At 47.0% G+C, this 23,855-nt stretch overlaps 1 protein-coding gene across 3 annotated transcripts in view; it reads left to right on the top strand.

Moving 5' to 3' along the window:
* TFDP2 (transcription factor Dp-2) overlaps positions 1-23,855 on the top strand; it is a 151,327-nt gene that overhangs the window by 14,580 nt on the left and 112,892 nt on the right. For all 3 annotated transcript variants that reach the window (XM_090051161.1, XM_090051160.1, XM_090051163.1), the window contains exon 2: positions 19,497-19,590. In XM_090051161.1, coding sequence (XP_089907287.1) covers positions 19,576-19,590 — 15 coding nt within the window. In that variant the 5' untranslated portion in view covers positions 19,497-19,575. The remainder of the gene's footprint in view (positions 1-19,496; positions 19,591-23,855) is intronic.

Below are 23,855 nucleotides of genomic sequence, written 5' to 3'. Positions count from 1 at the left end.
TGAAATGGTTAAACCTCAAGTGCTTCAGAACTGGTTACTGTCAAATAATACTTTTTTCAGTGTTGTGTGGCTGGCTTACTTTTTCCTGGAACTCGATGGCTATAGATGCAAGGTGAAGTACTCTTTGAACTTCATCCACTTGCCCTCCTATACATTCACAAGAATTGAAACTTAGAAGCTTAAGTGTTTAGTTCTGCTACTCAAGATATTATTTTTAATCTTTGCATTACATCTGTCTCTCTCTCTCTTATTAAGCCCTTCCTTTTCTCAGTGTTCTTCTTGTAGTACTGCCTCTATTAATACATGCCCCTTTAAAGACAGCTACTTGCAGGAAAAGCAAGGAAAATCCGTGGTCCCAGATATAAATGGACTCAAGCTGATGTTTCTCTTGATGTCATATACACTTATTTTGTTTCTCTTTTTTTTATTTTAAAAAGGATATTAACCCTCTGTAGGTAAATGTTATGGCTTGTTTCCCATGTTACATATCCAAATGATTAAGCACACTTTAAATTTTTGCTTAGCTGTCTTTTGTAAAATATAAATAGGAAGAAAATGAAATATCCATATATTTCACGGTAGGTGCTCATAAAATTCAGGGTTTGCCCACATATTAAGTCTTGCTTGTATATTGGATAAAAGCAACTGGATGCTGTGTTTTCTAAAATGATCACAACATGCTTAGTTTAAATAAAGTAGAATTTCTGAGAGGTCCCAATTTGTTTATTAGCAAGCCTGTAATTAAGTTGTCACTCAGGAAACTTAAGAATTTTTTTCCCCCCTCTTAAACTAGATACACTGATTAGCAATACTTTCAGTAATGGTTGTTTTTATGACAACCTGGAATTTACTTCATTTGGGAACTGAATATGGCAGTATATTTGGAGAAACAAGATGGCAGTAGTCTTCCTATAGAGAGAAAAATCTGATAAATGCTTGGGCAATTAAGGACTTTACTGGTCTGAAAACTGAGACAGTTAAGTAGCATATGTGTAACAGGTGGTCTAATCCATTTAGCCACTGTGCATAAATTAGTGGTTTAAAATTGAATTTGTACTGATTAATCCTGGAACCTTTTTGTTACTCTGTGGCCTTCTTGAAATCAGTCTTGTTCTGCACTGGGCTGAAATATAGTAGCACCAGAGCTGTATACAGAACCCAAACTTGTATCTTCTAGGACAGATGTTTACACACTCACTCACTCTCCAAGTGCTGCTTTCCTTTTCACAGATACTGCCAAGCTAATAGTGGTAGAGTGAGTGTGATTATGCATACTGCTGCTACTGCTAGGTCTGCTGTATCTGTGAAAAGGAAAGTAGTACTTGGAACACATTAAAATAAGATTCACATTGCAATTAACAGGAGCTATTAAATTCCTTGGCTAAACAGATTGTTCCAGTACCTTTTAATCAGATATGTAAGTACTGTATCTGGGTACAGAAAAAAAGATACTCCTGTAAGCAGGAGTAAAGGTATTCAGATACTTAATGGAATACAGGAAAATTGTAATATTACACTTCATTAATCCACAGAGTAGCAGAAGGACCTGGTTCCATTACTCTGAAGTTGAGAGAGCAATTAGTTGGATACTAGCATCATAAATGGCACATGACTTCTTGAAGACTGTTGCAGAGGATTATTGGCTTTTACGCTGGAGAGTTGATGTATGGTGCTCGTCTTTTTGGAGACGCAGTGTCCAAGATGCTGATCTGGAATTTGTGCCAATCTAATTTTAAATTGAGGAAGAAAGTAGCTGTAACATGGTCACTGAAACAAAGGAATACATAGAAATAGTTCCCCTCCACCCCCTCCCCTTTCCAGTTTAAGACTGTATGTAGTTTTCAGGTGTAAGTTTGTTAAACAAGTCTGGTTAAGTTAACAATTAGACAGAAGTTACGTCAGTATGTGATGGAACATATTGTATGGCATGTAAACATCCTGTAACTTGTGCTGTATGTTTCCAGTAAATTAGCTGTATTTTAGAGCTCTAATATTAATAAAAGTTCAGTGCTGAACAAGCTTTTTTTAAGCTGTAGAGTAGGATCAGTTTAAGTTGTGGGTTTTTATTGCACTAAGTAACTCAGTTGGACACGGCTATCCCTTAACTAAATTGATAACAAAACAGGGTCTTAATTTGTTATAGCATGTAAGTATTGAAACCAAACTTCTGGCTTGTCCTGGGAGGTCTGCCAAGTATAAGCCTGTAGGCTTAAGCTTACAGCAGTTTTTGTCTTGTTTAAGTATCTGTAATGAAAATTCCTTGGTTGGTTGTTTGGTTAGCTGTTTGGTTACATTCTCTTTTAAAAAAAAAAAAAAAAAAAAATCCTAAATTCACAGGAAACAAATACCCCATGCCCTAGGACTCTGTAGACTTAGTTTCTGCAGAAAACAGTGGAAACAAAAAAGTCAAGTTTTTACATTTCTCTATCTGCTTGGTGCAAGCTGTCAAGTAGCAGTTGGGAATAAAAAGAATCTGTTTTGAGGCCATCTGTGTGGGTTTCTTTGTCTGGAACTGACAAGAGGTCCTGGCAGATGGTGGGGTCACAAAGTTTAGCTGCTTCTTGAGCTTGACAAAATGTGTTCATAAAACTGGAAGAATACCAACTGTTCCTACTGGCCAAAGAGAGCTTGGTGACAAAAGACTAGCAGAGTTTTTGCAGGAAGCTTCTGGATAATTAAACTTATCCTCTAAAAATACTAAGCAAACTAAAACCATTTAGCAACTACATACTTTTCCTAGCTTCAGTATACTATCAATAACTTAAAAGGCTCTTAGATGTTAGAGTAGATGGAGAACTTCAAAGAAGTTGGGGGCAAATTCTATCAAATGCTGAAATGTTTCATGCAAATTAATGAAATCCATAGCTATCTATCCACCCAATTTTTATGAGGGGAGAGAAGGGGATGAGTAGGGAGAGCAAACAATGTTAATGGAGAGTAAGATCCCAATCCCATTTTCAAGATTGATGTTGGGGTGCGGTTCTGCCTCTCCCTCATCCTTTTGTACCCTTGTAGAGAGGTGGTGGACATGTTTATGTAGGGTTTCTGAATCTCTGCACTTCTAGAACCACAGGTTCAATACCCCTTCCCTGGACTTTCACCCCAACCTTTTATGCTCTATCCTATGTCAGGTTACTTCATGAAGTAGAGGAGATATGAAGGTTAATTGGTATAGCAGTTCTCCTCTCCACCCAAAGAAATTGGGTGACTAACAGCTTTGTGATATAGAGAATATTAAGAATTTCCTTTGTGCTTCAGTTGAGATTCCTTCTCAACAAAAATAATTGAATTCAGGCTTGAGGTTTTTATTGCTATAGTTTCTGATCAACTTTGAGGGGTGGGGAGGATGGGAAGGCTCTGGCCATGGCAGTGAGGGCTCTCTTCCCCCCCCCCCCCCACTCATGGGTTTGCGGAGCCGGCTGGATGGGGAGGAACACAAAACTTTTTGCTAAACTGGTCATCTTCCAGTTTCTCTTGCATCATGTTTTAACTTCAAAAAATAACTTCAAGGTGTTTACTACTTAAAGCATCTGTGCTTTATGGTGAGGTTTTTGCTAGTTGTTGAACTAGTCCTAACATTAAAGTGTTATAACATTAATACTGTCACATTAATTTCCACATTTTCCTTGCCTCCTAAAATATTTCTTTATTAGATTTATATGCTACCCTTTCAAAATTGGGTATCTAAATAAAAGTTGTTAAGCAATTTTGTCCCTGAGATTAGACTTTTTTTTTTTTTTTTTTTTTTGAGAAACTTATACACAAAATGGAAACACTTCTTTTTTTATTACCATTTTTGGTGATTACTCATTACTTTGCTCTGTGGGCATTGAAAATAGAATAGTTAACTTTCTTAATTCACTTGTTCTGGTGCCTCAAATCAGAAAGAAAGAATGAAAAGAAGAGTGCACTTTTTGGATTGCAATGCAACTGAAATTTGATTAATCTGTTGCAATTAATGTGCATCTGGAAATGGCTTCCTCTGATCTTTACATTTTTTTTGTTACAAAATTTTTTTTCTTTAGGAACTGATTTTGACTTTAGTGTTTAAGATGTAGCCACTTGGGATTGTGTTCAGTACTCTTCTTGAATGGCTTCTTAAAAATCAATCCCAGTGACTTAAATTAGGCGCTGTGTTTCTGTGTACCTAGCACAAGGCATGGCCTGATCCTCTTGTCTAGTATGTTACTAGATCTGGGTTGAAGTCTAAAGACTTGGCCCTCTGAAGCATTATGTGGGACCTGAGATGCAGTGGTGACTGCTCTGCTGCTGCTGGGCTCCAGAAAACTTGGCACCTAGCATTTCATTGGATGGAGGATTTCTGAGACATTAGCCTGCATGAAGGACCTGGGAGGGATGCATGTTATTTTCATAGTTTCATAGTAGTTTCATAGTTTGTATGGTCAGAAGGGACCTGAGCAGATCATCTAGTCTGACCCCCTGCCATGGCAGGGAAGAGTACTGGGGTCAAATGACCCCAGCAAGATGTTCATCTAACCTCCTCTTAAACACCCCCAGGGTAGGAGCCTGCACCACTTCTCTTGGAAGCTGGTTCCAGACCCTGGCCACCCTGACTGTGAAGTAGCGCCTCCTGATACCTAACCTAAACCTACCCACTGCCAGCTTGTGACCGTTATTCTTGGTCAGTCCTGGCGGTGCTCGGGGGAACAGGGACTCCCCCAATGCCTGCTGATCCCCCCTGACTAGTTCATAACAGGCCACAAGATCCCCCCTCAGCCTTCTCTTTTGGAGGCTGAACAGGTTCAGGTCCCGTAGCCTCTCCTCATAGGGCCTGCCCTGTTGTCCCCTGATCATACGAGTGGCCCTCCTCTGGCCCCTCTCCATGCTGTTGACATCCCTCTTGAAGTGTGGCACCCAGAAATGGACACAGTACTCCAGCTGCAGCCTGACCAGTGCCACATAGAGGGGGAGGATCACCTCCCTGGACCTGCTCGAGATGCATCTGTGGATGTATGCCAAGGTGCGGTTGGCCTTCCTTACTGACTCTCCACACTGCCGGCCCATGTTCATCTTGGAGTCGATGATGACCCCCAGATTTTGCACAGGCCCTTCACAACTCGCAGTCTGTATTTGTTGTAGATGATAGTTTCATAGTTGGTAGGGTCGGAAGGGACCTAAGCAGATCATCTAGTCCAACCCATTGCCATGGGCAGGAAAGGATGCTGGGGTCAAATGACCCCAGCTAGGTGGCTGTCTAACCTCCTGTTGAAGACCCCCAGGGTACGGGCAGGCACCACTTCCCTTGGAAGTTGGTTCCAGCTTGTAGCTGCCCTGACAGTGAAGTAGTGCTTTCTGATATCTAGCCTGAATCTACTCTCGGTCAACTTATGGCCTTTGTTCCTTGTTACCCCCAGTAGTGCTCGGGGGAACAGGGAGTCTCCCATTGCCTGTTGATTCTCCTTGGCAAGCTTATAGGCGGCCACCAGATCCCCTCTCCTCCTTTTCATAGCATCATAGAAGTAGGGTTGGAAGGGACCTTGTAGATCTTCAAGTCCGACCCTCTACCTGGGCAGGAGAAAAAACTGGGCTCAAATGATCCCAGCTTAGGTAGGCATCAAGCCTCCTCTTAAAGATCCCCAGGGTAGGAGCCAGCACCACTTCCTTTGGAAGTTGGTTCCAGATCCTAGCCGCCCTAACTGTGAAGTAGTTCTTACAAATGTCTAATCTAAACCTACTCTCCAACAACTTGTGGCCGTTATTCCTTGTTATGCCAGGGGGTGTGTAGCAGGAGTCCTACTTCCGGAGTCCTTCTGGACGTGTGGCTCCACCCTCCTGCAATGGGCCAACCGCCTGCTTACTCTCCTGCCATGCCTTGATCTTACTTGTGATTAATAGATGATTAGAATCAGTAGGAGGCTGCCCATTTTTATGCGCCCTGATGACAGGGGGCGCTGTCTGTGGCTCCTTTTCCTCCCGTACACCGCAGCCCAAGCCTCCCAGATGGTGCTGGTATGATCTAGCTTGGGCCGTATTGTTATGTCTCGGCCCTTCGTTTGCTCTCAGGGATCCTCGCCGCCCCTCTTCATTCGGGGCTCCTTGCTGCCCCCTCCCAGCTCCAGGTCTCCTTGCTGCCCCCCCCCCCCCAGCTCCGGGGCTGGGCCAATGCGCCCCCAAACAAAGTTGCACCCCCTCCGGTGCTATCATGGAGCTCTTATGAGGCCTCATCCAACCCCTTTATAGCCTCACTCGGTCCTCTGGTAAAACACAAAGCCCCCGGGCTACAACATAAAAGCTAGACCGTTCTGGTCAAAATACAAATCTCTCCCTACCAGAGAGGCGGAGAGAGAAGAGAGCGCATCAACCCCCAGCAGGAACCAGGGGATGTTCTGACTGTCAGAGTTCTCCACCTTGTTCTGGCTAAGTTCCTCATCCTTTGGCTGCTGGAGGGAAACTGCCCTCCTGGCCTTCTGCCTGGGCTTAAGAAAGGCTAAGCTCCGCCCCTTCCTGGCTCTAGGTTTCTCTGGTTGCTAGGGCAACCAACACCTGTGCAGTCCTGGTGACCGGCAGCTGTGCTTCCCCCTTCCCGCCACTAGGGGCCTCTCCCAAGCCATTTCTGCTCTCAGTTGCAGAGCACCTGAGAGCTCTGTGACAGGGTGCTAGGGGAAACAAGGTCTCTCCCAAACCCTTCTGGTCCCCCCTAGTGAGTTTATAGATGGTCATCAGGTCCCCCCTCAGACTTCTTTTGTGAAGGCTGAGCAGGTTCAGGTCCCGCAGTCTCTCATTGTAGGGTCTGCCCTGTTGTCCCTGGATCATGCGGGTGGCTTTCCTCTGGACACTCTTAATGTTGTCCACATCCCTCCTGAAGTGGGGCGCACAGAACTGGACACGGTATTCCAGCTGTGGCCTGACCAGTGTTGCACAGAGGGGGAGGATAACCTCCTTGTCCCTGCGTGAGATGCACCTGTGGATGCACAACAAGGTCCGGTTAGACCTGCCAACCATGACTTTGCATTGTCGGCTCATGTTCATCTTGGAGTCGATAATGACTCCAAGATCACGTTCTGCCTCCATGCTCTCAAGAAGGGAGTTTTCCATCTTATAAGTGTGCTGCTGGTTACTACTGCCCAAGTGCAGCACCCTGCATTTGTCAGTATTGAAATGCATCCTGTTTTTGCTAGCCCATCCCTATAACCTATCCAGGTCTTGCTGCAGTCTCTCTCCCTACTAGCATGCTCACCTCACCCCAAATTTTGGTATCGTCAGCGAATTTAAACAGGTTGCTTTTCACCCCGTCGTCCAAATCACTGATAAAGAAATTGAGCAGCGCGGACCCAAGGACCGAGCCCTGAGGGATTCCGCTGCCCGCTTCTCCCGAGGTCGAACATGACCCGTCCACCACCACCCTCTGAGTATGACCCTTCAGCCAATCTGCAATCCATCTGACTGTGTAGGCATCAATGCCACAGTCGCCCAATTTTTTTTAATGAGGCCTTGCTGAAGTGTAGAAAGACTACATCCATGGCGACACCTGCATTCAGTGGTTTTGTGACCTGATCATAAAAGGCAGTCAGGTTGGTCTGACATGACCTGCCCCTAATGAAACACCACACCCCTGCCTTTCCTTCCTTCTCTATCCCGCCTCAAAAGCGTATAGCCCCTAATGCTCCTTTTGTGGAGGCTGAACAGGTTCAGGTCCCGTAGTCTCTCCTCATAGGTTGCCCTTGAGCATCACCTCTGCAGCCAGCCCATCGCAGATATGCTCCAAAGAGTTTCCCTAGGATTGAGGGAAGACTGATGGGCCTATAGTTGCCCGGGTCCTCCCTCCCCCCTTTTTTAAAGATGGGGTCCACGTTGGCCATCTTCCAATCATCTGGCACCTGGCCCGAGCACCACGAGTGCTTGTAAAGCTGTGCCAATGGCCCTGCAATAACCCCTGCTAGCTCCCTCAACACCCTGGGGTGAAGAGCATCTGGAACTGCTGATTTGAACGCGTCCAGCCCTTCCAGAAGCTCTCTAACCCGGTTCTCCCCAACCTGAGGTCTGGAGGTGTTCCCCTTGAGGCCATCTTGCCTCACAGTGGGGAAGTCCCGGTCCCTGCCCAAGAAAATGGAGATGAAGAATTGGTTAAAGAGGTCTGCTTTCTCCTCTGGCACAACCACCAGATTGCCCAAAGGATCTTGCAGGGGCCCCACATTTTCTTCATCCTCTTAGCTTTCCTGACAGCCCCCCTACAGGCCCGAGCAGAGGAGGTAGCGCCCCCTTCCACCGGTTGTACACTGCCTTTTTGGCAGTCAGGCATTCCCATACACCCTTGGTGAGCCAGGGGGGCTTTCAGGCACTCCTGCCCCCCTTGCTTCTTGTTGGGATGGTCACCCCTTGGGCCCTGAGTATCATCTCCTTAAGGAATGACCACTCATCTTGGGCACTGAGTTCCCCTGCCCTCGAACCCCAGCGCCTCTCCAACTAATCTCAACTCATTGAAGTTGGCCCTCTCGAAGTCTAGGGCTACCGCCTTGCTGGCCCTTGACACCCTGTGCTGGATGGTGAATTCAGGTCCAACAGGGCATTTCCTCTGGGAGGACTGTGCACCTTCTGAATTAAGTGGAGGTCCTGTATCTCGGCCAGGAACCTCCTGGAATGGTCCGACCTGGCTGACTGTTCCTCCCAGCAGATGTCCAGGAGACTTAGGCAAGGGATATAGTTATCATGGGTAATTTAAGTGCCTCTGCAAGCTGGCCTGAAAATTCCTGGTCCAGCTCCTCCCCTTGGTTGGGGGGGGTCTGTAGTAGACCCCCGCCGTTGGATCCCTCTCCCCACGGCCCCCTTGTATCTTGTCCCAGAGCACTTCCGCTTGCCCCTCTGACCCCATTTTGCTGGCAGAGAATGTGTATTGCTCCTTGACATAGAGCACCACACCCCCGCCTTTCCTTCCTTCTCTATCCTGCCTGTAAAGCCTATAGCCCCTAATGCTCCTTTTGTGGAGGCTGAACAGGTTCAGGTCCCATAGTCTCTCCTCATAGGCTGCCCTCTCATCATGCGAGTGGCCCTCCTCTGGACCCTCTCGATGCTGTCCGCATCCCTCCTGAAGTGCAGTGCCCAGAACTGGACATGGTACTCCAACTGTGGCCTGACCAGTGTCTCATAGAGGGGGAGGATCACCTTGGACCTGCTCATGATGCATCTATGGATGCATGATGAACTGTGCTTAGCCTTCCTGACCATGTCCCCACATTGGTGGCCCATGTTCATCTTCGAATCCAGTAATGCCTCCAAGATCCTTTTCTGCCTCTGTGCTGACAAGAAGGGAGTTCCCCAGCCTGTAGGTATACTACTGGTTCTTCTGCCCCAGGTGCAACACCTTGCACTTGTCTGTATTGAAACCCATCCTATTCTCATCCGCCCACCTCTATAACCTGTCGATCTAGTTGTAGCCTGTCCCTCTTTTCTAGCATGCTCATTTCTCTCCAAATCTTAGTGTCATCTGCAAACTTGAACAAAGTTCTTTTCACCCCCTTGTCCAAGTCACCAATGAAGATATTGAACAGTGGGGGCCCGAGGACCGAGCCCTGGGGAACTCCACCGCGCACATCCCTCCAGGTCGAAAACAACCCGTCCACCACCACTCTCTGGGTTTGGCCCTCTGGCCAATTTGTGACCCATCTGACTGTGTAGGCGTTGACACCACAGACACCTAACTTTATTTTTTTAATGAGGATGGGGTGAGAGTGGTGAAGGCCTTCCTAAAGTCCTGAAAGACTCTGTCCACCACTACACCTGCGTCCAAGGCTTTTGTGACCTGGTCATAGAAAGCCACCAGGTTAGTCTGACAGGACCTGTCTCTGATGAACCCATGTTGGTTGCATAAACCTAAGCATAAACTTCCCTGCTGGTCCCTTGCAGATGTGCTCCTGGATAATTTTCTCAAAGAGCTTCCCCAGGACCGAGGCAAGACTAACAGGCCTACATTTTCCTGGGTCCTCTTTCCTTTCTGTTTTGAAAATGGGGACCACATTGGTCCTTTTTCCAGTCCTCTGACACCTCACCAGAGCACCACAAGTGCTCATAAAGCTGTGCCAGAGGTCCTGCAATGACTTCTGCCAGTTCCCTAAGCACTCTGGGGTGGAAGTCATCAGTACTGCTGATTTGAACGCCTCTAGTCCCTCCAGAAGTTCCCTGACTAGGTCCTCATGGACCCTGGGCCTGGCTGCGCCTCCCCTAGGTTTGTCCGGAATCCCAGTGGGCCGGATGTCCCTGTCCCTGCTCAGAAAAACGGAAGCAAAGAATTTGTTAAAGAGGTTAGCTTTGTCATCTGGTGCCACCACTAGATTACCAAGCATGTCCTGCAGAGGCCCCACATTATTTGGCACTTTCTTCTTACCCCTCTATGTATTTAAAAAAGGACTTTCTTTGATCCGGATTGCTAGTCCCAGTTCCATCTCTGCCTTAGCTTTCCTAACAACCCCCTTACAATCTCGAGCCAAGGAGGTATAATCCTTCTTGGTGACGATCTCTCCCTTCCATTAGGTGTACGTCTCCTTTTTAGCTGGAAATTCAGATAGGATTACTGTTTGGTTATCAGAGGTGCTTTGTTTTGTATGGCCACGGGAGAAAAAGCAAAGGGCAGCTAATTCTCAACGAGAGTAAAGCAAGACTTCTTTATATACTGATAAGTCGCATACAGATCTGCCCGCCCCGTAACATACTCTTGGCAGTCTGACAGCAACTCATCGTGGTGTCTTGCTGAACCAGGTGCGTTTTTCTCAACCTGTTTCCTGATAAGCTTATCTTGAAGGCCACCGTATTGTTCCTGCTTGGCCTTCACCCACATCCCCCATGCTGCCTTGACAAGTATACACTTCTTTCAGTACTTTTCCATTCCTCATCATTTCCCCCCTTGTAAGCGCTTGTGCTTACACCTCTATATTCATAAGGCCTTTGACACTTTCTTGTCATTTGCACTCATAGGCCACCTCCTTGAGCACCATCATATGTAACTTGGTCCTAGAGAGTCTAGAAACACTCTGCAACTGTCTCCTAATTGTGTGGAAGTCTTTTTCCACTCTTTGGTGCTGATTGATCCAGGTGCAGCAAGCATGGTTCACGACCACACATACCCTTCCTTGGGCAGCTAGAAGATAATCCAAAGCCATACAGTTTTTGGTAGCCACCTGTCCTATCTGGGTGATTATTATCATTAAGAGCTCTTAAAGGATTGATGCTGGCATTAAAAAATTTCTCCATAACTCCCGAAATGTTTACAATGGTCCTTTCTAATTCAACTACCCCCAACCAAGGGAGAAATGTCCTGGTAAATTGATGGAATCCAGTGGGTTGGTGAACCAGTGGGCTTTCAACAGCTCGCGTATGTCTGGGCAAACCAGGTGGGAGATTGGACACCTCATGCTGAGAGAGGCTTGGATGTAAATCGAGCTCCAGGACGAGTCTCCCCACGGTACAGGTGCCGACCCAATGCCATGGCAAAATCTTGTGGGCATCATTCCTGTATAGCCAGAACAAGCCTGGAGTGGCTATAGTGCTTGGGTCCCTACAGGTCATGCTTCCAATTCGACACTTCCGATTGACCTGTAAGGCATAGGAAGGGGCACGTTGGCTCCCTACCAACCTGCTCTGACATACTGATTGATTACAAGAAATAGAACCTAACAGCAAGTAAAATGCGGACCTGTTCATTACCAGACTATGGGTATTTTCCAGGGTTCTATGGATAGCGAGAGACGTGTTGGTACATTGAAAGCGCATGTTTCCCAGCAGGATCCCAGATGTATTATGGGAATGATAATCAAAGGTTACCCGGCATTTGGGGTAGTGCCCCACTGAGTAACCAGCTTTGCCCATCCTACTGCTTCCATTGGATCTATAATAGAGGGCTGCCTCAAGTCTAGAGGACGGTCTCCAGCTGTCTTGAGTCTTTTTCCACCATTTAGGGATCAACTACTGCGTTCTATTAGAGTGGGAGGAAAATCTGGCAAAGTTAGTATTGGTACTGTTTCCCCAGTCCTCAAAGGGAATCAGTACCCTAAGCATTGGGATTCCTCTGGCTGGGTGTGTAAGCCCATGTATGCACACCCAGCAGTTTGTAAGGTTTTCTGCACTAGCAATGCTCTGCCCCAGGAACATAATATTGTTCTCTTCCCATGCCCTGGCTAAAACTCCTGGCATGAAGCAGAGTAAAAGAAAAGATAACATCTCAGAGCCTACTTGAGTAGTATCCCAAACGCTGCTATCCCTTGGAACTTTGAGGGGCTACCCTTAACTAAAATTTTGGCCTCCAGCACACTACTACCAATAAAATACTGACCATAAGAATACAGAACAGTGTTACCCCCTAGGGAGTTTCTAAATCTATGTAATTATCTGCGTCTTCCCAAGGGTTAGTGTGATTTCATACTAAATTACTAAAGGCAATTCAGCTCGTAGAACAAAAGTTCATAGCCTCAAGTAAAACTTGGCTAGCTGTGCAGGCTGTTTTTTCGAGATTTCATTGTCTGATCTTCACTCGCAGGGAACCCTCTGGATCTTGGAGGTATATCGCTGGTGAGAGAAGCCTTCCACTCTATCAGAGCAGTTACCTTCTTGCAGTGGGAGGTATGGACCCAAGCAGAAACCTTGGCAACTTTCACAGCAGTTGAGGTGGTTAGTGGAACCTGGAAAGGCTCCTTCCACCGAGGCTGCAGGCAATCCTTCCTCTTGTGGACCTTAATCAGAACCCAATCTCCTGGTTGGACCGGATTGACAACCGAGCCACCATCTAGAGACTGATGTTGCGCTGTGGCCTTAACCTTGAGGGCCTTGGTGAGCTCTTGGCAGTAGGTTAATAAGGAATCATGGGGATGAGTCAGGTGTTTGGTGGGGAGGTGCAGCAAGTCCCCTCATGGGTCAACCCATAACAATCTCAAAAGGGGTCAGACCTGAGGACCTCTGAACAGAAGTTTGGGTTTGGAAAAGTACCAAAGGGAGGGCCTTGGGCTACTTTAGGCCAATTTGTTCACAAGTCTTCACCAAACGAAGCTTAATATCAAAGTTTTTTCTGTTCCACTTCCCTAGTTTCATAGTTCTTGGGGTCAGAGGGGACCTGAGTAGATAATCATGGCAGGAAAGAGTAACGGGGTCAAACAACCCCAGCAAGGTGTACATCTAGCCTCCTCTTAAAGACCCCCAGGGTAGGAGCCAACACCACCTCTCTTGGAAGTTGGTTCCAGATCCTAGCCGCCCTGACCATGAAGTAGCACCTCCTGATATCTAGCCTGCATCTACCCTCTGCCAGTTTATGACCGTTATTTCTGATCACTCCAGGTAGTGCTTGGGGGAACAGGGACTTCCCCAGTGCCTGCTGGTCCCCTTTGACTAGTTCGTAACAGGCCACTAGATCACCCCCTCAGCCTTCTCTTGTGGAGGCTGAATAGGTTCAGGTCCCATAGCCTCTCCTTGTAGGGCCTGCCCTGCTGTCCCCTGTCCATGCAAGTGGCCCTCCTCTGGACCCTCTCCATGTTGTTTACATCCCTCCTGAAATGCAGCGCCCAGAACTGGACACAGTACTCCAGCTGCGGCCTGACCAGTGCCACATAGAGGGGGAGGATCACCTCCTTGGATCTGCTTGAGATGCATCTGTGGATTCATGACAAGGTACGGTTGGCCTTTCTGACTGCATCCTCACACTGCCATCCCATGTTCATCTTGGAGTCAATGATGACTCCAAGATCCTTTTCTGCCTCTGTACTGACAAGAAGGGAGTTCCCCAACCTGTAGGTGTGGTGCCAGTTGTTCCTCCCCAGGTGCATCACTTAGCACTTGTCAGTGTTGAATCCCATCCTAGTCTCATCTGCCCACCCTTGTAACCTGATTTGGGGTGTGGAGCTGGTATCAGATGGAAAGGACCTTGCAAACGTGTTGGACCACCTGGCCAACAAAATGGGAGCCACAGTCCAAGTCCAGGGAAAGGGGTAGACTGAAGCAGGGCAGCAGGTCAAAAAGAAGCTTTTTGGTCACAGTGGGGGCATCAGCCCATTGGCAAGGGTATGCCTCAGGCCAACCGCTAAAAAGGCAGACTGACCAACACATACTTCCAGGGTCCCAACCTGGGCAACTGGATGAAGTCTATCTGGAGATGGGGGGGAAAAAGGGTAAAGACCTAATGTCTGTGGAATGCGTGTGGCTGGCGGGGTGGTCAGCCAGGATTGTGTCGCTGACACTGTGGGCATTGGCGACCAAAAATGGGCGGCCACGATGGAAAAATTGGGGGCATACCACTGAAAAACGGGGGGCATACCAATGGCGGTCAGCTTCAGCTACCATTGCCCCTTCGGCTGAATGGGCCACTGAGTGGGCCATTTGAGCCAAGAGGGATAGCAGGGCCTGGGGGATACAAGGTGACCAGATGGATGCCACCACAAGGAGTCAGAGTGGAGAGAGCAGCCCCTAGAGATCCGGGCGTCCTTTTTGGCGTCTGGGGTGACATCCTGGAGAAAGGGAAGGTCAGGGGAGATGGGGGAAGAGAGGTAGAGAGCAGCCTGAAAGACCAGAGAGTTCTGACAGGGTGGTGGTCTTGGCCGCCATGTCTGCCCTAGTGTTTCCCAGAGTCACAGGATCATCAGTAGCAGTGTGTGCTTTGCGCCACAGAACAGCAAGGGTAGAGGGAAGGAGAACAGCATCCAGAAGAGCAGTAATAAGGTGATGGTGAGAGATGAGAGTCCCAGCAGAAGTAAGAAAACCCTGCTGTTTCTAGATCTGTCCAAAAGAATGGCAGACACCAAAGGCATAGTGAGAGGCTGTATAGATTTTAGCAGATTGTTCAACGGCAAGGTGACAGGCACGAGTGAGAGCAATGAGTTCAGCAGCTAGAGCACTAGTAACAGAAAGAGGAGCGGATTCAGTAACAGTGTGATTGGAACAGACAGCATAGCTAGCTTGGAGAATACCGTAATTATCTCAAACAGGAGCCATCAACGTAGAAAATGAGGTCAGGGTTAGTCAGAGGGGTATCAGAAAGATCAGGACGGGGAAGAGAAACAAAGTGCACAAGCTGAATGCAGTCATGGGGTTGGCTGTCTGAGGGCGAAGGAAGAGAGGCAGGATTGAGAGGATCGCAGTGGACAAAGGTCACATGGTCCACAGCCAGGAGAACCACCTCATAGCGGGTTAGACAGCCAGGGTACAAGTGCTGAGTCCTGCCACATTGGAGGGTGAGGACAGCGTGCAGGACAGCAACAGTAAGGGGGTGCCCAAGGACAAGGTTGTCAGTTTTAGAAACCAGCAGAGCGGCAGCAGCAATGGCACAGAGGGAACTGGGAAGTGACCTGGGTCAAGGGAGGCACTATAGTAAGCAATAGGACAGTGTGGGGAGGGTCCGAAAGGCTAAGTCAAGACACCAGAGGCAGTGTCTTGGTGCTCGTGGCAAAAGAGAGTGAAAGGCTTAGAATAATCGGGCAGACCTAAAGCGGGGGAAGAAGAAACGGCTTGCTTGAGCTGACAGAAGGCAGATTCATGGACGTCTTCCCAGGGTAGTGGGTCAAGGGAAGAATCACAGGTGAGAAGGGTGAGAGGTCTAGAAAGTCTAGAGTAATTAGGAATCCACTGTCAGCAGTAGTTGGCAGCACCTAGAAAACCGCAGAGTTGGTGTTTAGTCTGCGGGCGTGGGAGGGAAAGAACAGTAGAAAGATGATCAGGAGACAGGTGACGGGTACCGTGAGAAATGATGTAACCCAGGTAGGTAACAGAAGTCTGACAGAATTGGAGCTTAGTGTGGGAGGCTTTGTGGCCCTGTGCTGTAAGTTGTTCTAAAAGAGCGACGGAGTCAACTTGGCAATGAGGGAGGGTATCAGAACAGAGGAGCAAATCATCTGTGTGTTGGACTAGCACAGAATCATGAGGCAATTGGACTGTATCGAGATCAGACTTGAGAAGTTGGCTATATAATGTGGGCGAGTCACGGAAACCTTGGGGCAGATGGGTAAAGGTGTATTGCCGGCCCTGGTAAGTAAAAGCAAATAAATACTGAGAGTCAGGGTGAACTGGTATAGGGAAAAAAAGGCAATACAGGGATCCACCATGGAAAAATAGAGTGGAAGCAGGTATTTGAGAAAGTACATTGGTGGGGTTGGGTACCACAGCTGTCAAGGGAATCACAAAATAGTTAATTGCATGCAAATCTTGGACAAAACGATAAACAGGCAACCCCTCAGGTGTACATTTCTTCTTTTGAACTGGAAGGATTGGGGTATTACAACAAAAACAGGTAGGTACAAGGACACCCTGTTCTAGGAGACCTTGTATTACAGGAGCAATGCCTCTGGAGGCAGCAACTGATAGCGGGTATTGCAGGATCGATGGGGGAGATGCTCCTGATTTAACTTTGATAGAAACTGGGATGGCACCCTTGAAGTCCCACATAGGTTGTGGAGTGGGACCAAAAGGACTCAGGAAGGTGAGCCAATAGTTCCTGTTGCAACGACGAAAAATTGGGCTCAGGTTCCTGTTCCTTTTAGTGTCATCATGAAGGCAGGAATTTGGGTCTGGGGTAACATGAGGAAGACCCCATCTGGAGAACAGTGAACTGTTGCCCACAATTTGCAGAGGAGGTCTCGCCCCAACAGACTTGGAGGTGCAAGGACTCAGCAAAAAGACATGTTGCTCAGTAAGGGGACCCAAGGTAAATGAAAGTGGCTGTGTAATGGGGTGGTCAATGGGCTGATCCCCAATACCTACAGCAGCGATTACTTTACCAGAAATGGGAACCTTAGAAACAAAACTGGATCTAAGCATAGACAAAGAAGCACCGGTGTCGACAAGAAAGGGAACAGTTTGTCCTCCCACAGTAACAGGTATCGTAGCATCGGAAAAGGTAGAATGTAAAGGGGCTAGAGTCTCTGGGTCTTCTTGGCTGTCCTAATACTGATTTTCAACTTTGAGGGACTGGAGAGGAGCTGGTCCGGGCGGTGGAGCTCGGTGGGCACATGGCTGAAATGGACGGGTACTAGCTGAGTGGGGGCCCCCAAGGTTTATTTGGGCACTCATTCTTCTAATGGCTTTTTTGCTTACAGTAGCTGCAGACATCAGTGGGAAAGGCAGAGGGACCGGGTGGTCGGGCCGAGCAAAATGGTCCTGGAGGGCACCGGGGTCTGGCACCACCCTGGAGATCTCTGATTTGCAAAGCCATCAGTTTGTCCTGAGGCTTTGATTTTTGCTGCTGCGCTCTAGTATAGAAACGAGTGGCAGCAGCCAAAACTTCAGTGAGGGGTTTAGTTTCCCACCCAATCACAGTGTTTTGCAGGGCCTCAGAGATCCTAGGTAACAGCCCTAAAACAAAGGTCTGAATAATCATGGCAGGGAGGCTAGTTTCTGGGTCCTGATTGCCAGAATGTGCCTTAAAGGCTTGGACCAGGCGAGAATAGTAGTTGGCAGGATGTTCTTCTGGCTTTTGCTGCTTAAATTTTTCTTCATTATCCTTATAGGAAGCCACAAGGGAGCGCTTGTGGCATTTTTCGGACTCGTCTTCCCATAGGTACCAGGCTTCCATTTGAACAGGGTGCTTGCTTTCCAAATTCTCAGAGATGCTTGAGGATATGATGATCCCATGACTCATCTAGGGACCAGCACATTTGGGGTCACCTGTCACAATGGGGCCACATTGGTATACCGGTTCCATTTAATTAAGTACTGCGTTGACTGGGGCCCATATTTCAGATACATAAACCAGGCGGGATCCCGTGGCGGGACCTCAGAGGTCCCACTACCCATTGTCACGCCTAGGACTTATTGACACCGAAACAGGCAGGTACTCACCCTGGCCAGGGATTTTTCCAGAGCCAAACAGATGGATGGTAGATCAGGGTCCGGGGTGTTGAGGCCACAGAGCTGAAGAACCGAGTTGAGGATAACCTTCTTGGAGCAATGGAGTTGAAGATCTGAGACAAGGGTCCTACTCAGGGCGGCCTGTGTGAGGGCACATCCTGGACGAGCCCCCAAGATGAAGTGGAAATTCAGATAGGATTACTGTTTGGCTATCAAGCGCTTTATTTTGCATGGCCATGGGAGAAAAAGCAAGGGGCAGCTAATTCTCAACGAGAGCAAAGCACAGACTTCTTTATATACTGATAAGTCACATACAGATCTGCCCGCCCTGTAACATACTCTTGGTAGTCTGACAGTGACTCATCCTGGTGTCTTGCTGAACCAGGTGAGTTTTCTCAAGATGTTTCCTGATAAGCTTATTCTGAAGGCTGCTGTGGTGTTCCTGCTCGGCCTTCACCCACATCCTCCATCCTGCCTTGACACATATATACTTCTTTACTTTTTCCATTCCTCATCAAGGCATTTGTGGATGCATTTGGTGAGCCATGGGGGCTTTAGAGTACTCTTGCCCACTTTGATCTGCATGGGGATTGTCACGCTTTGGGCTTGGAGGATTGTCTTCTTAAGGAACAACCACTCTTCTTGGACTCTCAACTCCCCTCCCCTCTGGGACCTCAGTACTTCCCCAACTAGTCTCCTTACCTTGTTGAAATCCGCTCTCCTAAAGCCCGCTGCTGTCTTGCTGCAGGCCTTTGACACCCTGTGCTGCATGGTAAATTCCAGTAGGCAATGGATGCTATCACCCAGGTCGTCGAGCACCTGCAGTCCCTTCACCAGGTTGTTGCCTGTGGCCAGGACCAGGTCCAGCAAGCCATTTCCTCTGGTGGGACTGTGCACCTCCTGAGTTAGGTGGCGGTCCTGTAACTTGGTTAGGAACCTACGCGAACAATGCAATGATCACATGCAACAGAGCATTGTCTGTAGCCTACAACCAAAAACTGTTGTCTTTAAAAAAGAAGTCCAATGGATTTTTCTGTGAATGTGTTAAAGGTAGAACAACATATTTGCATGTTTACTGGAAGTCTTTACTGTCTTATGTAGGAATAGTTTCCCATTACCAATATCACTTCAGAAAATTGGCAGTGTAAATTTCACCTTCTCTATAAATTAGTGCTCACAAAGCAGGATATTTTAATCAGCTGAGGTTTTTTGTGATTTAACTTTCTTGAACTGCTGGAAGCTTTGACAGGTATTTCCAGAAACAATGGTATCTGTTATCTTCATGAGAGAAACCATGTATGAGATAATGAAGACTTCCTAAAGAGTTCAAAACTTTTTAGGTTGTCTTCATTATCTCATATATATGGTTCCTCTCATGAACATACGAGTTCATTCCAGCTTAGGCTTTTAGTAAGGAGTCAATGTCATAACTGGGTTGGTTGGAACCTATTCTTGAAGACTTCAATCTTAAAAAGATGGCCTGAAAATATTAAATGTGTTTTGCATTTTTGTAATGTCAGACACCTGGAATCTCAAGTCTTTTGTGTATTCTGAATGCCTAGTACTTTAGTAAAATGTGACTGAAGGTGATATTTTTGTTTAATTTATTGAAACTTCTCACCACTTAAAGATGTGTGTATACAGTCTGTAAAGTAATGCACTAAATTAGTGATATGTTATTGAGGAATGCATTCTAACTGAGGTGCTACAATTTGACTTCTTAATAGGATGGTCTTTCTGAAGATTTCTTGAAGATGAAAAAGGATATTTGATGGTTTTACTGAAGAGAAAGCAATATTGTCTGACATGACGGCAAAAAATGTAAGTATGTAAGCCTACAACAAATACTACATTTTTCATACCGGAAAAATCTGCCAGTTACTTCTGGCTATGTGACTGTAGTCCATGTGGAGCTCCTGTATGAACAACTGTATCACCCAGGGGATATGAGTACATCTCCAATATTTTGTGTGTTAACATGGACCAAAAGGAGTCTTGCGTTTTGGTTCTGAAAAGTAGTTAGATTTCTGGTTGTTTTATGTCTTCCTCTTGGAGTAAGTTCTGTAGTCAGAGTTAAGCTGCAGTGATTTCTATCTCTAGCTCAAGCCTTTTTCCAGCGAACTGACAGTTCGGTTGCTTTGGTTAAACATAGATGTCTCAGGAAGCTCAGGTTGCTGAAGGAAGGCTGTTGTCTTGGATATCTAGGTCCAGTCTTGTAAAAGTATTTCAAAAGCAGGATAGTAACTTTTTAGCAGTCCTGTATGGTAGTAGAGGGAGTCTCGTGCACAGAGTAGAACACTCGGAGTATTTTGTTCAGTGATCTGTATTGCTAAGCAGATGGACTTTTGCTTTTTCTGGAAGTGTAGCTTGAGTCCTAAATGTAACAAATTGGAATGCAAAGCCTATGAATGAAAATGACCCCTGGGATCTAGACTAAGAGGATAACATGAAGCCAGATGTATACTGTAATGGCGGGTAGATGAGGCAGATGGTTTAGAACTTCCTGCTTCACTGCAACGGCTGAATTTGCATCAAACTAAATCTTCCCACTGAGACTCAAACTTCCAGAGTTTTAACTGAAAAGCCTTATTTATTCTACCATTGCTTGTGTGTCCCTGATGCCACGTTCCCCCTCCTGGCCTGTGAGAACTTGATGGATTTCTGTATTTATTTATTCCTTCCTCTGAATATGGTCCAGGTATGTTTAGAACCCTAGCAGTTGTCCTTGTGCCTTCTATCCACAATTCAAAGGAGGCATCCAGTACAGAATCATAAGATTGACATGTTTCCTGGCTGAGCACCATGCCTGATGTACCTGAGCTGAGTGTGCTTTCATTAAATTTCTACTTGGTGAATGAAATGCTATTTTTGCTACTCTACAGCAGACCCTCTGGTGGTCACTTTATATCAAAAGCAGCTTGCTTCAGTTGGAGAACCACTTTAGGAATCATTTAATAATGTAAATGTGAGAACCGAGTTGTGAAACTGATGAAGCTACCTTAGGGTTATCTCAGGATATTGCTCCTGTCTCTCCTTCCCCCCCCCCCCCCCGAAGGATTTGATCATCACAAAATTTGGCATGCCTGTTTGGTTAGGTTGACTTCATAAACAAAGATTCTTGTCCTGTTGGTTTAGTTATAATGTAGTCTGATGTGAAAGTTGAAGTTCATGTTTAATTGTCACATGGTGACTTTGACGCAAACTGACAAATGCCAGAGAACTGCTGCATCCAAGACTCCTGGCTGTTTGCATTAGAGCATGTTTAAAGAAGGGGTGGGGGGTGATGGGAGAGGAAGGAGTTTTCAGGTTGCTAGTCTCTACTCTTCAAGCAAAGGATTCCCTTTGTCTTGGTCACTGAGATTCTCCATGTCTACCTGCTTATCCATGTGGAATAACAGAGGGAAAGCCAGATATTCCCCTATACCTCCCTTATTCACCAAGTGTTTTGTCTAAACACCTTGCTGAATATGATCTGTGAGCTAAATATGCAATTTTAGAGTAAACAAATAGCACTTTATTGTAGTATATGGGACCAGGCCCTCCCTCAAGTGCTCAGGCTTGGATGGTTTTTATGCATCAGTCGTTCTTGGGAAGAACTTAAGCTGCATTCCAGCTGCAAAATCCCTTGGGACTTGTATATGTGATGCCCCTGTCCCCAGTGCACTCAAAGGGCTCAGGGCTACTCCCTGCCAACAACATCAGTCTAGAAGACTAGAGGAAGGAGAGCACACTGGAGGGCGTTTGCACCCAACCCTAACTCTATTCTGTTTTTTTAGGGGCGTGGGGCTCTTTCCTGCCAGCAGTGTCAGCACAGACAGTAGTTTATACAGTGTTCCGAGGACTGTAAATTGTGATTGAGACTGGCAGCAGCACTGGAAAAGCTATAGCTTTATATCCAACTTGGGAAGGTATAATAATGGCATAGACTTCTTGCCACACCTAGAACTGGAAGAGATGTTGTCCCCAGCTGCCGATGTGGATTGTGTCCTATTACAGAGTTTCTCAACTGGTAGGACTCAGGTTGTAGCAGCAAAACCAGAAGTGCCATGGCGGGACTCCCAGCTTCACATTTTGTGCATTTTAATTGGCTGCTGGGGGACCTCCCTCCCAGTCTTTGACTGGCCTCTGGGGAGCACTCCCCCTGTGTGCCCCCCCTCCCCCAATAACTGGTAGGACCAGGATTTTTATGACCTTATGTAGGTGGAACGTAAGGTGCAAAAGGTTGAGAACTGCTGTCTTATTAGATAGTAATTTCCATGTTGCTGTTGGTCTCCAGGCCCATAAGTCTAGGTTTAACAATATTACCTTTATGAAAAATGCAGCCTGGACAGAAAAGAATCCACGTTTACTCATTACTGGACACCCTACTTGTCTGAGCCTTATCCAGAGTGGGTCATAAATGCCTTCCCTGACCTTGGGGGGTGGGGTGGGATAGGAGACTGTCTATAGCCCTTCTTTTGTGAAAGTCAAGCTTTGGGTAGAAACTCTTAGGAAGGAAAAATGAGGGAAGCTGAGAGAATGTCTCAAAACAGTCAGTCTTTCAAGGGAAGAACTCATCACATGCTCCTCTAATCTCTGTTTAGTGGTCTCTGTGGGTATTTTTAGCAAAGTTATGCTTTTAGGCTGCTATAGAGAGAGCTTCCCCTTAGTTGTCCCTTAGGGAAAGGAGGATTCTCAGGTTACTTTTGGCAGATGAGCTGGCAGATTCAAGTTAGCGTGGAGAGATGGAGCACTTACTTGGGTCAAGGACAGTCTAAGACAGTGATGCTCAACTAGAATGCTGCAGCACCTTAGGGTGCCATGAGGTCCTTTTAAGGATGCCTCACAACATAAGCACTGTTAAGTGTCCAAACTTTCACATGATTCATAGGATTAATCCAGAGCTTTGAAATGGGAATCTGTAGTATCAAAAGCATTCTTATTCAATAAGGTCTTTCTGAATTCTTTGTAATGGAAGAACCTCTTTATTATTTTGTCCATAAGCGAAACATGAGTGAAAGCTAAAAGCTGGCATTTTCTGAGGTGACTTGAGTCTAATGAGCCTGAGAACCACCAGTCTAAAGCAGGGATGGCATCCTGTAACGCAAGTGTCACAGGTGGCATGGGCAGCCTCTGTGTGGTGTTCAGCAAAAGGGGGAGAGAGCCGGTAGCACAGTAGCAGAGCAGTAAATTGGGCAGGGGAAGGGGATCAGAATGGCAGTTGCGCAGGGTGTTGGCCTAAGTTGTGGTATCATGCTGGGCTGTATGGCTTGTCTGTAAGAGTACAGGCACCCAGGGTGAAAGGTGCACCAATGGATTCCAGCAGCAGGGAACAAGTTCCCCTGTGCTGCGTGAGTCTTGAAAGCCCAAGTAGCACCCTGATAAAGTCCAGAATTGGGGAACTAGTTTCTCCCATGTTGGGCTGTGTGGCATAATGGGAGACTGTTATGAGGTTATTTGGAAAGAGGGAGTATGCATACTTTTTTTTTTTTTTTTTTTAGCTTTCATAAAGAAACCTATGAGCTTATATTCAGGGGCCTGACTTCATAGTTTCTAGCGTCAGAAGGGACCTGAGCAAATCATCTAGTCCAACCCCCTGCCATGGCAGGAAAGAGTACTGGGGGCAAACAACCCCAGCAAGATGTTCATCTAACCTCCTCTTAAACACCCCCAGGGTAGGAGCCTGCACCACTTCTCTTGGAAGCTGGTTCCAGACCCTAGCCGCCCTGACAGTGAAGTAGCGCCTCCTGATATCTAACCTAAACCTACCCACTGCCAGCTTGTGACCGTTATTCCTGGTCACTCCTGGCGGTGCTCGGGGTAACAGTGACTCCCCCAGTGCCTGCTGATCCCCCCCCGACTAGTTTATAACAGGCCACAAGATCCCCCTTCAGCCTTCTCGTTTGGAGGCTGTACAGGTTCAGGTCCCATAGCCTCTCCTCATAGGGCCTGCCCTGTTGTCCCTTCATCATACGAGTGGCCCTCCTCTGGCCCCTCTCCATGCTGTCGACATCCCTCTTGAAGTGTGGCGCCCAGAACTGGACGCAGTACTCCAGCTGCAGCCTGACCAGTGCCGCATAGAGGGGGAGGATCACCTCTTTGGACCT

The sequence above is a fragment of the Crocodylus siamensis genome, chromosome 6, assembly GCF_052110815.1.
Source record: "Crocodylus siamensis isolate JL-2025a chromosome 6, ASM5211081v1, whole genome shotgun sequence".
NCBI classification, from domain to species: domain Eukaryota; kingdom Metazoa; phylum Chordata; order Crocodylia; family Crocodylidae; genus Crocodylus; species Crocodylus siamensis.
This window is presented reverse-complemented; position numbering and strand designations above follow the sequence as displayed.